We start from the raw sequence: 16,183 nt of genomic DNA on the forward strand, positions 1-16,183 counted from the left end.
CCACCCTTTGCCTCTTACCCTCAAAGCCTCTGGTGGCTTTTTCACCGCTGTGAATTAGGTGGATTTGAAAGGTGGAGAGTCAGCTCAGTTTCACATTTGACAGCCTGCCGTCTATCTCAGAGACCACTAGGGGGAATTGCGACTTTTATTTTAGCTGGTTGCTCCTCAAGTTATTGGGCCATGTCCAAGTGGCAGAATTCATCTGTATGGTTTGTTGGTGTATTTGTTCTATATACAGTGGATGAGGGATTTTTGTTGTTTACTTTCCCTTGCTCTTCTTAGAAAGGTGGAGGAGATAAGGAATATTTAGATGTCCTGGTCTGCATTGGCCCTTCTTGGCTGTTACTGGGAGCAGAGATGACCTTTAATTGCCAGGTGGTTTGGGCTGGGTGTGTTGAAGCCTGAACTAAGGTGACAGCCCTGTCGCTCTTTACAGAGGCAGAAGAGCTAAAGTGATGACCTTTTCCCACATTCAGCTGCACTTTATAGAGGAGATTCATCTGTCAGGTCTGCACACCTCCTTCCCTTGTCTCTATTCTCAGTTTCATCCTTCTTTCTCTCTATGCCTCGCTCTCTCTCACTCGCCCAAACCCACCCCCTCACATTTATCACCTTCATCGCCCCGTCGTCATCCCGGGAACTCAAATAGCCGTGGCATGATATCCTCATCCTTGAGGGGGAGGTAATGCATAGGTCCAGTTTTATGTCCTTACACGGTAATGGTATAGGCTTTTTAGTGGCTCTCTGGCATGACGGTAATGCCTCAGTCGTGCCGACGGGATGTTGGCAGAGTTTTGTGGGTAAGCTTGAAGCCACAGACAGACGTGCCTCTGAACCGCTCAAGCAATATGGATAGAGAGAGTGCTGTGTATTGTTCTTTTTCATTTTTCTTTCTCCTAGGGTAAGTTCACGGTGGCTGCTGCTCTGCTTTGACATCATTCACACTGAGTCAAGGAATTGTCACGTCTCAATTTCCCAGTGGTCACACTCATGATTCAGACTTGCTGTTAGATAGAATGCATGTGGAAAAAATGAGCATGTTTTTTTTTGTTTTTTTTTTATTCAGTTTTTTTATTTTTATTCAGCCATTAACATCTAAAGATTAACAGCATCCTGTGACACAGCATAACCTTAAGGGTAGATGCCAAAAATGGAAGAAAATGCTGTATTTCTCTATTTGGGTGTGATGTAACAGATGTCTCAGTGAGGGAAGCAAGTGTTGCTAAATAGTCACCTACAGATGCTTTGGAGCTGATTGGTTGGTTTGGTGTACATCCTACACTTACAATACGTTATCTGATCATGGAAGCGATTCACAGATCTGTAAACCACAGCAGGTTTGCCGGGGTGTAGCATCCATACAGTAGGCGTGTGAAGCCTCTCATCTAACGCTTGCCTGCACAGCCAAGCACTCAGACACTTGCTTTCCATTGTCTGGAGAAAAATGCAATGCCTCACTCAGTTGTTCTCTCTCACTTTCTTTCTTTCTTTCTCTCTCTGACAGGAATGAGGCTTAGCCTCTCTCTTTTATTTTTATTTTTGACTCTGTCCCTATTTTCCTTTAAAAAAAAAGAAAGAAAAGAAAAGTTATTCTTGCTTTGTGGATGTCATTCCACATTTTCCCATCACACAAGCAAAGGACCGTCATCCCAGTGACAACAAAGAGCCTTCAAAACAGTCAGATAAAAAGCATTTATTATAGTCACTGGTCCAGGCAAATGTCCGCATGAAAAAGGCATACATGCTGACAGAGATGCTCTGCCCCATTGTAGAGGTGTGACATAGAAGAGAAAGAGACTGAAGACTAGGCATATGCAAAAGAGACCATAGTCCATACGCCTGCATTGTGTCCGCACCCCTTGTTTTCATCTTTCAGAACGCTTGCTTCACAGCCCCAAGAAACCAGGCAGCTTTTTTACAGTCACCACTGAAGCCACAACCTTAAATCTTGCACCCTGGCAAATCCCCTTCACTCTGAATCATACTTTTATATTAATACACATCAATTTCTTTCACGCACAACTGAGTTCAGCAGCTGCACTCTTCTGACCCCATATGAAATGTGTGAAGATAAGTCTAAATGTTTTTTTGTTTAAAAAATTTGGGCCTTTTTTTATACCGCTAAATCTCTGTAATCAGTTTTAGACAATAATTAGAGAAACAAACACTGGGATTTCTCATTTGCTGCCAGTATCTTAAGTTTGTGTTCTCCAGTGGTGCCTTAATCTCTCAAAGAACCCTCTCGCAGCCCTCTGGGAAGACTTTAATGCAGGGATAGTGGTTTTTGGTTCAATGCCCTTGTACTGCTGATGCCAAAAGCACAGTGAAGCCAAAACCAGAACAATGCAGATATCATTAATAAGCTCTCAAAGGCTCTTGCCCTCTCTAAAATAATGCACCAGTGGCATTATAGTGTGCTGAGAATAGGACAATAGACAAACAGACCACACTTCAGTGTAATGCAATATGATGACAAACAAAGTAACAGGTTAGCCCTTGATAAAGGAAGAGAATGTTGAGGGATAAACAAGGATTTTGTCAGCAGTTTTCTCGGCCGAGGAGTTTTAGAGAACAATCTCTCTGCCCAATCACTGCATTCTCATGGATGAATGTTTCTTATTCTTACTCACTCACTCTCCTTACGAGTGTTGTACTTAGGCACTGTGTTGGCCTGGAGCAAAACTTTATCTTCAAATTCTAATAAGCTCTATATCATATTCAAGATGGACTCAACCTTTGTACTCTTTGTATAGCGCTATCAACAGGGAACTGTGTAATGAACACTAATAGCTTTCATTTGAAAATGACCCACTGCACGTCTCTCTTATAACCTCACACGCTTTCATTACAGCAGGGCTAAGCTCAGCTCAGCTCAGTTAATGCGTTCAATGAAAGCCAGTTATTCACAGGAAACAGTACCTTGCGCTTTGATACATCTGTTGTGGTTTTGTGTGATCTTTCTTCTTTTTTTAAACTTCAAAATAAAATAAGAATATCAGCATATCTGTTATTAGCCAAATGGCTAACTATGCCATTTAAGTCCGGCCCGATAAAGTGCTGTGAATTGCTATCCAGGTTTCTTCTCTTATTAGGTTCACAGCAGTGGTGTGAAGTAGTGGTTTAAAATGAAGAGGCAAAATACTTTCATTTTTTATATAGCCTACTGTAAATCAATTGTAAATGTATGTCCGTAACACTTAATTTTCCTAGTTATATAAACATTCATTTCCCCAAGCTGATTGCTCACTAAAGCCCCCCACAGTCATATCGTGTTCAGGCTATTTCAATTTTTATTTTCATGTGATATAAAGCGGTGAAATGGCTGAGTTTTTTACTTAATTTTTAATTAATCTTTTCATTAATTGCATCATTAGCTGCGTTTACATGGACCACAATCGGAAACAAAAAAAGTCATGTAACCACGTCAATCGGAATGAATTGGCCAGATCTGATTAAAATTTCATTCGGATTATAAGCTCCTGGTTCCCATATCTGTTTCAACATAACTTGCTTCATGCCATTTAACAGTCATCTACATGCCGTTTTGATTTTGCACACCTTGGTGTGTATTAGAAATGTATACATAACTTGAATGAAGATAAAGAATTAAGTATTTTATATTTATATTCATATATTCTCTACTGCAAACTATGTTGTCCTCTAAATCCTCTTTTTTTATATTATCAGAGACTATATAGAATATGTATTTATTGATTGTCAGATTTACTTAAAGCTACACTGTGTAACTTTTTTAGTCTATTCTTAGCTAAAAACACTTAGTTCTTTCAAAAATATATGTGCTCATTAATGTATATTTACTTCTTTCAAGTAATAAAGTATTCTCGTAAGTTTATAATATGCCATTGAAAATACATAAGGTAATGGGATCTAACGGTGGTCGCCATGTTGCCCCTCCATCTTGAAAGTACATTAGCCAAAGAGGGACATACCCGTAAATTCAAGCTTCGCCTTTCGCGTTTTAACCGGTTTTAACACTCGATGGCACTGTACAAAATTCCTTGCCTCGCGCATGTGCGCGTCAACTTGTTCAGACTTGTCTGGTGCATGTGCAGAGAGTTTTCATCTCAGCAGCGTCCAGTAACAGAGTTATAAGGAGTTTTCCTGGCTTGTTTATTCCTCAAAAGTCTGTTTTTCCTTATGTGGTATTTCTGTGCGTTAATAACTCCGTAAGTAATAATAGTTATTGTCATTGTAGATGTGTTTCAGAGTGTGTCATCACGGAATTCAGTTGATGTCACCTCAGAAGTATTTTTTTGTCAACATACAATAGCGTAATGCTCAACTATTTGAATAATCATTCAGTTATTTTGTTATCAACAATGTTTATTCGTTTATAGAAAATATTTGCTTGTAATGTATGTTGATGGAACTATGTATCAGGTCTGATCGGCATATTAACAATTGTTATACAGAGCGCACTGCAGTGCTAACGTTAAAACGGCGCACACACTTTTGTAACCGGACACTGCTTGTTAGCAGCAGCAGCGGCAGCTCCGCTCCTTTTAATGCAGCTGCATTTAGCACCTATATATGGTACAATAAGCTCTGGTTTACGGTTACATTATACAAATGTAACTTATAAGTATAGTTATACAGTTCTTAACTGTGTATGTATATTTACCATCCTTATTTGTTCTCTCACAGAAACCACATTTAGGTACATATCCACGCAAACCTGTGTATGCCTTGCAATTGGATGACTGAATAAGCATTACTATCATCAAAGTTCACTCTGGATTAGCTGCAGTTCTTTCTAGCCGAATAATTAGGCCAGTTGAGTTCCAACCATCCCACTGCGCACAGAATATCCCACAGGCACCGTGTCGAATGTGGACGAGGTCGAACTGGAAGCCATGTTAATCTTGGACTAAATCGGCCACCGTAGGAGTTGAAACGAAATCGGAATTGAGAGGAACAGAAACTAAAATTCACTGGATGGTCATATACCTTTTCACCACTAGATGGGGGAAAATATCACACAGTGTAGCTTTAATTCAGCCATTCATTCATTTATTCATTCAGTCCCCAAACTCTGACTAAAATATTTGTAAATCAGACAAAACAGGCTATTTTATTTCATTTTTCATTAAACTTTTCTGATACTGATTAACAGAAAAACAGATCAAAATTAATTTCTTTCTACAAATCAGTCATACAAAATACTGACACAGCAAAAAAAAATGGTGGCCGTATATATATATATATTTATACTACAGGGCCATTGAGTGCTTGAATCTGATTGGCTGATGAACGTTCTGAGGTGTGCAATTATTTTCTGGGAAACGCACAGCGAACGTAGTTCCAGGCAGCTCTCTTGACCGCATTACAATTCCATATCACTTCACATAGTTAACTGTAATAACGGAAATTACAGGACTAAAAAAAACAACATGACAGACGATTTTCCTAAAGTAAATCTTAATATTTACGGTGAATATAAAACTAAAACTCGCTAGTGAAAAAACAAATTTTTTCACTTGCGAGGTAATAACAGCGCTGTTTAGAGACGCACAGAGGTAGCCTAAAGCGTGCGCTCTCTCTCTCTCTGTCTCTCTGTCACTCTCTCTCTCTCTCTCTCTCTCTGTCGCTCTCTCTCTCTCTCTCTCTCTCTTTCTCGCTCTCTTTCTAATAACTTCATTAATAACTGCAGTAGAATGCTATCAACGGCTCGAGCCTCCGGTACCAGCTTTAAAATGACGTTTCGGAACTAGCAAAAGAGCCGTTGGATGAGACACAAAAGAATCATCGGATCGATGTCTTGAGGTCATCCCCTCCGCTTCGCGTCGTGACCCCATCACCACCTCCGGTGTGCATTATTTTTCTAATAATTCAACGGCCCGCCGTCAATTATTCCTTACATATATAGCTGTCTGTTTAACAATCAAGTCCTCCCCAGAGTCCAGTGGTATCATCACTTATGATGTGTCATTGCATCAACTTAACCACAGATCGGTGTCGCCCCTGTGTTTCTGTAATTATCATAGACTATTTCCTGAGAGAGGGGATGTATTATACATAAAAAAAAATAAAAAACTTGCCGCATTAGTATGCCCCTGCAGTACCTTCTCGTTGTTATGAATTATGCCAATCATTCCTTAGGATTCATCCCCACTGACCGGTAGACTACAGCAAAGGAAATGTACTAATGTAACATGTACCTTTGTGCAATTCAGTATTCAAAGGAACTCCATACTTCCCATTTTTCTCATTTTAGCACCTCATGTATTTTTGATTCCTGAGTTGATCAGATGGAAATGTGCAACGCTCGATCCTGTTTCACTCCTTCCTTGAAAAGTATGCTTTATGAGTCCCTTTGGTCAGAATACTTTTCAAACTGCAGATTTTTCATTCATACACCTGCTCTGGACTGCATAACTTAAGGCCCCTTTTTAAGACTTGCTTGCATTCAGTAGTACTATTAATAGTAGATCATGCCAAAATATTAGTGCGATCCTACACACTCAGAAAAAATGGTACAAAAGCTGTCACTTGGACGGTAACATTTAAAAAGTTTCTAATATGTACCATTTAGGTACTAATATGAACACTTTTGGTACCAATATGTACCTTTGAGGTAATAATATGCACTCTTTGGGTATAAAGGTGTACCTTTTGAAAGGGTACTGCCCCAGTGACAGCTTTTGTACCTTTTTTTCAGAGAGTGTATGATTCGTGATATTAATCTCATATCTTTGAAGACTTAAAGGGGTATTTCAGCGCTGGGAAGATGAATGTGTATTTAAACCAGGTCATTTATGTAGTAGAAATGTGAAATTATTTTTGAATTTGGTGCCTTCTAGAATGAGAAAAGACAGAAAATGTATGAATGTGGATGAAAGACAACAACTCCCAGAATGCACTTGCTTCGCTGCCCTACGAGGCCACTCCCTACACAGCCCCCACCGTCGTTTTGATCTTCATAATAATACAATAATTTCGTTCAGTTAGAGAATAAACACTACAATTAAAAACTGAAAGTGTCTTTTCAATAAAGTGCGAGTGAGCTGAACGAAAGCCGAGTGGCCGTGCGCATTTACATTCTGTGAGTGAGATCCCTGCCCCGGAACTAGCTCCTGTAGTCTCTAGCCTCTGGCCAAAAAATCCTCTGATGACGCAAAATGACAATATTTTTTCTCTTGTCTCAGGGGGATATGAGGGGGGAAAAGTACCATAATTTGAATATACTACCGGGTTTCTACTGATACAAAGCTTAATGCTAAATCACTGAAGTAACCCTTTAAGAATGCTTAAATATGAGAATTCTTTACTCAACCTCATGTTGTTTCAGAACTTAATGACTTTTTAAAAATGTCTCAATGTTTTTGTGCCCATACAATGAAAGTCAGTGGGGTAAAATTTTGTTTTTTTTCTGTTGTTTCTTTGATTTTTAGAATGAAATGAATGAGGCGATGAGGCTGAGAAAATAGATTTTTTTGTTTTGGGTGAAATATCCCTTTAAAAAACTTCTTATCCTTGATTTATATACATGTATTAGCATGTTCTGTACAAAAAAACAAAAAATCACCTATTTTTTTTAAAAAGTGCAAAATGTCATTACAAAGCGCTACATAGCTGCTGCCACCTCCCCCCGCCTTCTTTTCTTCTGGTGGCAATGTTTGTTCATTTGATGTCTTTAGAGGCACAGAAATGACAAAATTCACCTTTTCAATCGTCTGTCCTAGGATGTCCAATCTCTTTTTGTAACACTCAAAGCATCATAACGGCAGCTAATAAAGTATGTAGCTCAATGCATACTGTGTAACGGTGACAAATAACCACACTCTCTGTCCTGCGTGATACAGCACCAGAGCGTTAGAGATGACAGTACTGCATTCTCAAGTTCTTAGGAATCTGGCATCGCATTAATAGCTTATTAGGGTGATGTAAGGTAGCGTCCTTGACTGAAATCTTCGTAGCATTTTCTGAGAAGCCAGTTGTCCATCCTGACGTATGCCCTGTCAGCTCTCCCTCCCGCTGCGCCTCACCTCAGCTCAACTACGGCCTTCTCAGCATGCTTATGGATGGCCATGCCTGTTAGGGGTTTCGTGTTTGCCCTTGCTTGTTATTATTGTTTATCTTGTTTGTCAATCACCCGGATCGTCTGCTATTTCGGCATTGCCTTCATACATATTCATGAGCCCTCATTACCTGGCTCGATAGTTGGTTGCGGGGCATGGCGACGGTGCCAGCTTTTGTTCTCAAGACTAACAACAGGTGACTGGAGCAGCCTGTGTATTGTTACCTGTCGTTTGCATATTGAGGAAAGTACGTTCAGGACAGGACGAGAAGTACAGAGGTGTGCCAAGCTTCCAGATTATCGCAGAAAAAAACTGCTCACCCTCTTGAGTTTAATTGAAGCTTGGTTTTGGCACAGAGCTGGTAGGCTCCTCTGCATGAAATGCTTATTCAATAGCACAACAACATTGTGTAATGCTGATCAAGTGAAGTGAAGTAATTACAGTTAAAAATAATTTATTCCTGCAATGGCAAAACTGAATTTTCAGCAGCCATTACTCCAGTCTTCAGCGTCACATGATCCTTCAGATATCATTCTAATTTTCTTCCTCTTTGAAGAAAGAACTTTTTTTTTTTTTAAATTGAACTATTTTTGTAACATTTTAAATGCATCCTTTCTGAATGAAAGTGTATATATGTATATATATATATATATATATATATATATATATTATATATATATTATTTATTTTTTAATTTAATTTAAATTTTTTTACATTTTAAAGACCCCAGACTTTTGAATGAGATACACCCCCCCCCCCCCCCCCAACACACACACACACACACACACAAAAGACAAAATTAACGTCATGGTAGGTCTGTCAGCTTTGCCAGCTTTATCGCTCACCAAACCAAATATAATCCATTTTTTATTTCTCATTTTAATGCGATTTTGGAATCTGTCATCCCAGGTTTGTCGCCTGTCAGTCGCCAACTGTGGCTAGTGACTGTGACAGTCTGAGGTGTTGATTTAGCGGAGTAGAGATCCCTTTCGAATCTGTCAGAGTGCGACTCTTTAGATTAGCTTAATGCCAACTGCACAACCCTCTAATGTGTCGCATGTTGTGCCCATTGAGGAAAATTAGCCTCCTGTGTATTTTCTGTCTGTCTGTAAGACTGCCACTATTTATATCTTCACACGCCTCACCTAAAGCAGCCATTTTTGTTATTCCTAAAAATGCATGTTTTATTAACTGTGGCCTTTACTGATTCCAATATACAGTGGCTTGCGAAAGCATTCAAACTCCTTAATTGTTGTCACATTTTGTTATGGTGCTGCCTTATGTTAGTACTTTAAATTACTTTTTTCCATGTTAATCTACACTCCATACACCATAATGACAAAGTAAAAAACAAAACAAAAAAACATTCAGATTTGTGACTGCAAATTTATTAAAAATAAAAACTGAAACAATTACATTGTAAAAGTATTCAAACCCTTAACCCAGTACTTAGTTAAAGCACCTTTACAGTCTTTTTATAGTCTTTTTTGGTATGATGTGACAAGCTTTGCACATCTGCATTTGGCTATTTTCTGCCATTCTTGTCCTCAGATCCTCTCAAACTCTGTCAGGTTGGATGGGGTCCATCGGTGGACAGACATTTTCAGGTTTCTCCAGAGATGTTCGATTGGGCTCAAGACCAGGCTCTGGCTGGACCACTCAAGGGCATTCACAGAGTTGTCCATAAGCCATTTTCTTGCAATGTCTTAGATGAACCTTCTGCCCAGTCCCAGGTTCTGAATGCTCTGGACTAGGTTTTCATTAAGGCTAACTCCTATATTTTGCTGCGTTGAGCTTTCCTTCTACTCTGACAAGTCCTCCAGTCCCTGCCGCTAAAAACACCCCCACAGCATGAAGCTGCTACCACCACACTTAACGTTTGGGATGGTATTGTGCAGGTGATGAGCAGTGCCTGGTTTCCTCCATACATGATGCTTGGAACTGAGGTTCATCTGACCAGATCATATTGTTTCTCGCAGTCTGAGAGAGTCCTTTAGGTGTTTTTGTGTTAAGTGGGTTTCCATGTGTCTTCACTGAGGGAGGCTGGAGTTTGGCCCCTCTGCCATAAAGCCCAGATTGGTGGAGTGTTGCACTTATGTTTGTCCTTCTGTAAATTTCTTCCATCTATAAATATGATCATGGAGCTCAACCAGAGTGACCATCAGCTTCTTGTTCACCACTCTAACCAAGGCCCTTCTCCATCGGTTGTTCAGTTTGGTCAGGAGGCAAGCTCTAGTGTCTTGACACAATCTTGTCTCTGAGCTCTACAGGCAGTTCTTTTGATCTCATTTGGCTTGGTTTTTGCTCTGATATGCATTTTCAGCTGTTAGACCTTTTATTGAGATGTGTGTGCCCTTCCAAATCCCATTCCATTGAATTTGCCACAGGTTAACACCCCTCGAAGTGTAGTAACATCTACAAGCAAAATAGGAATGCTCCTGAGCTAAATTTCAAAAGGGTATGAGCACTTATGCAATGGGATTATTGCAGTTTTTTTTTATTATCAATTCTGTTTTTTGCTTTGTTATTATGATGTATGGGGTGTTAATTGATGTTAAAACAAGTAATTTAAAGTAATTTAACAAAAGGCAGCCAAATAAAAGTTGTCGTTTTTTTCGCAAGCCACTGTATATGTTCTTAAAATAGCCAGCCATGTTTTGGTGCAAGTTCCTGGGAAGTGTGTGATTACACTGGCAGTTGGAGTGCTGTGTTATTAAATCATGAGACACAGCTGTGATAAAATTGTGACCTAATTTCATAGGCCAATGCTGTATTGCACCCTAATTGGATAGAAGCTGTTTGCATTGACGGTGTCATGATAATTACCCTGCTTATTTATTACTCTTTTTTCCCCCCTTTCCTGTAAGTTAGATAAGGATTGCATGTGTATTAGGTTTCTGAGAGATAAGGTGACTAACTCATCAAACAGATCGTTCAACATGTTCAACTCTGATGTTGGGCTGAATCATGTGCTCTACATTACACGGAAGAAGAGATTTACTCTAATCTGAACCATTTATTGCTCTTGGAGGCATCACATTGTGTCATTTATGTTGCATGATACATAAGCTTTCTTTACGGAGATCAAAGTATTCTCTTCAAAATAAAGTCATTATGTGCACATGAGTAAAATATTTACTGAAACCAACAAATATAGCTGTCATGAATTAATATTTTGAGTCTGTCTGGGTATGTTTCAGAGTTCTCCAGTATTGATTTAAGCAGAGGTCCCTGAAACAATTTACCGAAAACTGTGCCGAGACCTGCTGAGAAGGCACGGCAGGAAGGCGACTGTATAATGTTTCACGTGTGCTTGGCCAAGAGAAAGACTGAGCTGCATGCAGCGATGCGTCCCAAAAAATGAAGAACAGATCAATTAGAAGAAAAAAAGGAGGGCAAATGGACAATCACATCTGTCAGCCCTATCCACAACAGACCTGGCTTGTTCAGACGAGGAGTTCTGTGTTTGGCATCACATACAGGCAAGGTTACAGCCCCCCATGCACCCCCCCATTTTGTGAATTCTTTCAGTTTAATAAAGAGTTTATTGCTGGGAGAACATTTTTATTGATTGTGCTGTCCCTGTGAGGGTAATTTGAGATTTGTTGATCTTCCCTCGTTTCTGACTTTACCGTTGGGCATATGCTCTGCTGAGCCGGGTAGAGACATCCGTGGGAGTAATTTATTTCCATCTACCCAAGCATGGTGCGCTTGTTGCAATGGCTGTTCATTTTTCCTTAGCCTGTACTGTGCTCGCTGTCTCGCTTGTTGGGTTAACACACCCTGTGCTGATGGATATTCAGATGAGTGCTAAAACACACCTTAGAGGCTTTGTTTGGAAGGGAATACTAGATTGCTATTTACTGAACACTGTACATTCAAAATGTAATGTATTGTTTGTTTATTTACAGTAAGCGGAACAGTAGGCATTATTCCTATTATTTTAAGCCATTATTTTATGTAAAACATATCTTTTGGTAGGAAATTTTTTTTTCAAAAAAGTGTGTGCCGTGCATACACTCTATGGCTTACAATGGAGATGGGTTGGACTTATTAGTAATACCATGACAAATCTAGAATTCAATTGGGCAGGTATGCTGGGCGGGGGTTGAGTGGGTGTTATTAGTGTCATTAAATGATTTGGTAATGTGCTATCGAAGCAATAAAATCCTGACAAACATCTCTGCCGTTTTTCATCTTGGCTTAAACAACAACTGTATAAGAATGATGCATCTCTTTTATAACAAGCTCTTGAAAATTTGTGAATAGATTACCTTGCAATTTAATTTTGATGTGGGATGTAGTTTTGTAGTAGTTTTAATAATACTAGTCTTAAAATAACAATACAAATAATAATTTAATACATTAATGGCAAAATGAGCCAATTATCGCCTTGGTAATATCGTAATCATCGATATATCTGGCTATCGTTGATACACGATACTATCGTCTATCGACACAACCCTTTTGTGGGCTTCTGGGTGTGGCTGCTGATGGTGCACAGTTCTGCCGTTGGGAATGCTTAGATATCCATATCAATCAGGAAATGATATTAATATCTTTATTGTTATTGTTTGGATGAGTGAGAGGAGAGTGAGATGACGGTAAGAAAAAAAAAGATCAGAACAGAACTTAAAATACCCTTAAATACCCTGAATTTGAAAATACTTTTTTGTTTTGTATTTGTTATCCTCCCTATTGTTTTATTTGTCGATATGTTTATTGTGTATAATTTCTGTATGCTTACCACTCATTCTTGCATTAAAAAAATTGTGTATTTATCACATTGGAAATGGAAGGTAGCATTGTGAGATAACATGTTCCATGCAGTGCACTCTGTTGAATATTGCTGATTTCGGCAAATATCTTCAGGGTAATTTAAGCATTCACACATAATAGACATAGTATTCATACTATACTTAATACTTCAGAACTAGTAAAACTAGTATGGTACTATGCTAATCTGAACATATACAGAGTCTCTGTTCTGACTGAAGACTTACAATTGTTAACTTGGCATAGGTTGAGTGTGTGATTGGAACATGTCAACGTCAGAGATCAAAGTATACTGCTGGAAGCATCATAGATATTGTCATTTAGTCAAAATGTTTTCTGAATCTGAGCCTTCTCTGTCTCACTTCCCTTCTCTGTATCGTCTTCCAACACTGGATTAATTCCTGTACCATTTAAGAACTTGGCAGTTATTACACTTACAGACTCTCCTCGTTTTTACATGGAAACGTACCAAAGCACAAGTAATTACACCTTAATTCCGGTGCTTCCCTCAACATTGAAATTACAGTCTTTCCAGGCACAATAGCATTTCCCCTATCTATCTATCTATCTATCTATCTATCTATATATCTATCTATCTATCTATCTATCTATCTATCTATCTATCTATCTATCTATCTATCTATCTATCTATCTATCTATCTATCTATCTATCTATCGATCGATCGATCGATCGATCGTCCGTTCGAGCGTTCTATCTATCCTTCTATCCTTCTATCCATCAAGCTATTGGTTAACATTATCTTATGTGAAAAGAACATTGTAAAAGGACAGTTTTAGAGGAAGAAAGGAAGTTTGCATTTAGATTACAAAGTCAAACTTTCTTTACAATTAAGGAATAACCGGCACAGATGAATCTCTTAAACTAAGATCAGGAACATGCATTATGGAAGTAAATAAGGTGATGAAGTCTGAAATGACATTGAGACAAGCAGTGTCTAGAAGAAAAAAAAGTGTGACAGCATGCATGTATCTGGCCCTGCAGAGAGAGTCCAAATGGCTGGATTATGAGCATAGCATGTCTTTTCTGTTAGGGCCCATGCTCTGCTAACCCCCCTCCCAGATGCAGATTGAGTCTGGAGGCCTGGAGAGAGCAGACTGATTCATTCAGGGTTCAACCGCCTCTTACCAACCCTCCCATATGTCTCTGCTTGCATGTCATTTGCTCAATATGCGGGACTCCGATAATTATGTAAACCATAGATGAGAGTATTAGCAATTAACAGCAGTCTCTCTCTTCTCACTTTAGACCCATTTGTTACATCTTCCCTCCATCTCTGCTCCATTTGGTGGGTTGTCCTATAGATGCCTTTGGAAAGGAGGCAACGGCGAAGCCTAATCGCTTGTCTCGTCTCTGCGAGTGGCGATGGAGAAATACAACTCCAATAATGAGATTTGGCGGCACATTAGCAATGATGATTGCTGTGGCTGAATGGTGTGCTGCTGGGTTGTTGCGCTTCATTCAAAATCAATGATACATTGTTTAGGGGAGCTTTGTTCCTCAGCCGAACCGCCGAGCTAATGTTCCTCAGACTCTTTCAGACGAGAGAGAGGCCGTTTTACCGTAATCCCCTAACGTGGCTGATCTTTGCTGCTCGATTGCAGGCTTTTTCTGAAACATCTCAAAGCCTCTCAGCACATTTATTTAATTTAACATCTGAGATGATGGAGTCAATCGTCAGTTTTATCTCATTGTCCAGATAATTATAGGCTTCTGACACATTTTTATTTTAGTCTAGGTTTGCTTTGAACCAGGGAAAGTGGATGTGTTAGGCATCCTTAAAAAAGTGTTGTGCTTAAATATTCATCTATTCCAGAAAGAACAAAGCTAATGATTATCTCATCAAAAGCAAGCACATGTCTTGCGGAGAAAAGAAGAAGAAAAAAAAAAACTACAGTGCTGTCTGTGTTTACTATTGAGAATATTACCAAACCCACTGGAGTTTAAAGCCCTAGTTTATATTAATATCACATTTTTCTCCGTCTTACGCGATTTCTGAACATTCCTTTGTACGTGAGAGATTCTTATCCATTATTTATTTGAGTAAAGTTCATCAAAATCTCTCAGCACTAGAAATACTTTATTTTGCTCAATATTCAGGTGTCAGTGCATTGGCTTTGTGTTGCGTCAGACGTATTATTGTCAGCAGGACAGTTGAAGTCATTTCAAAGAGAGACCACATAAAAGCATTTAATTCGGTTTAGGACATGCTTCCAACAGGGAGGACAAGAAATGCAGTTATTGTTAAAATTTCAGTTGTGTTCTTACAGTATATTGAAGATATAACACATGCCAGCCCTCCCATCAGCTGGAGCTTGTAATATGCTGGTAACCCAGCAGGATTGGCTATGTATGGTTATGCCAACCAAATTAGAGGACGTAATGAGAGAGGAAGTCTACAATGGAAAGGGCACATCTTCTTTGGAAAAAAAAGGATGCAATGCTCCTTTTCATTTACGCAGCTGACCTTTATGAGCACAATTAGCATTTTGAGAAAATGAAGGTTCTCTCACTCGCCCACATCACCTACAGTGTGCTTTTACTCTTAGAGGTAATTGCAAAGTTGTACAATCAATATGAAACTTTTTTGGGAAAAGGTAGGCAATAGAGTTCTTGTAAAGTGGTGAATTTTTAAGTGGCCAAATTGGCTCAAATATGCCTTTTGTCTCAAATTGTGTGAAAATAAAAGAAAGCCACGAACACCAGGGACATTTCAGTTCCATCTTAAATGATGGGGATGGGGGGGTGGTATATATTCCCATATTTCTCGGTCACCTTGAACGTCATTTGCTCAGCACTGTAAAACTTTGACCTCGGCTGAGCTCTAAGAGTAATGCCGGGTGGATTTTCTTTGGTGAGTGCTGGCTTTTTCTACCAACATGTTAAAAAACTGACAAAAACAAAGATGGAGTCAAGATCAACTTGAATATTTCCCCTTGAATTGAGTTTCTATAGATTTTTCAAGTCTGGCTTTTCAGTTTTATTCGCTCTCTCTGCAATCTGAGATTGACAGTGTGTAGGTAATAGGGAAAGATGTGGACATTACAGAGTCTCTATGTGAATTGCAAGTGTGTTTCACACCAACAGCATAAGGCACAATAGCATATAAAGTTGTGTCCTCATTTAAACCATACTCCACCGTCTACCATCACTCACATCCCTGTGATTAGTTCACCAAATGAGCTTGGTAGCAGGTGTTTTCTCCTGTGGTACTGATGGGTGTGTTTGTACATTTCTTTGCAGAACCTGATCAAAAACCTTCCTGAGCAGAAGGAGCTGAGCAATCTGGCCGAGCTGAAGAACGAATATGAGGAGCTTTGTGAACCAGAACAATTTGGAATTGTGGTAA

At 39.2% G+C, this 16,183-nt stretch overlaps 1 protein-coding gene across 10 annotated transcripts in view; it reads left to right on the top strand.

Annotated features, from left to right (window-relative positions):
* Nucleotides 1–16,183, top strand: part of diaph2 (diaphanous-related formin 2) — a 551,295-nt gene that overhangs the window by 333,821 nt on the left and 201,291 nt on the right. For all 10 annotated transcript variants that reach the window (XR_013818231.1, XR_013818232.1, XM_079839686.1 and 7 more), the window contains one exon: nt 16,078–16,179. Coding sequence is in view for 8 of the 10 variants with exons in the window: in XM_079839686.1 (XP_079695812.1) it covers nt 16,078–16,179 (102 nt within the window). In the remaining 2 variants the exon portion in view is untranslated. The remainder of the gene's footprint in view (nt 1–16,077; nt 16,180–16,183) is intronic.

This window comes from Gobio gobio (genome assembly GCF_949357685.1).
Source record: "Gobio gobio genome assembly, chromosome: 16".
NCBI classification, from domain to species: Eukaryota; Metazoa; Chordata; class Actinopteri; order Cypriniformes; family Gobionidae; genus Gobio; species Gobio gobio.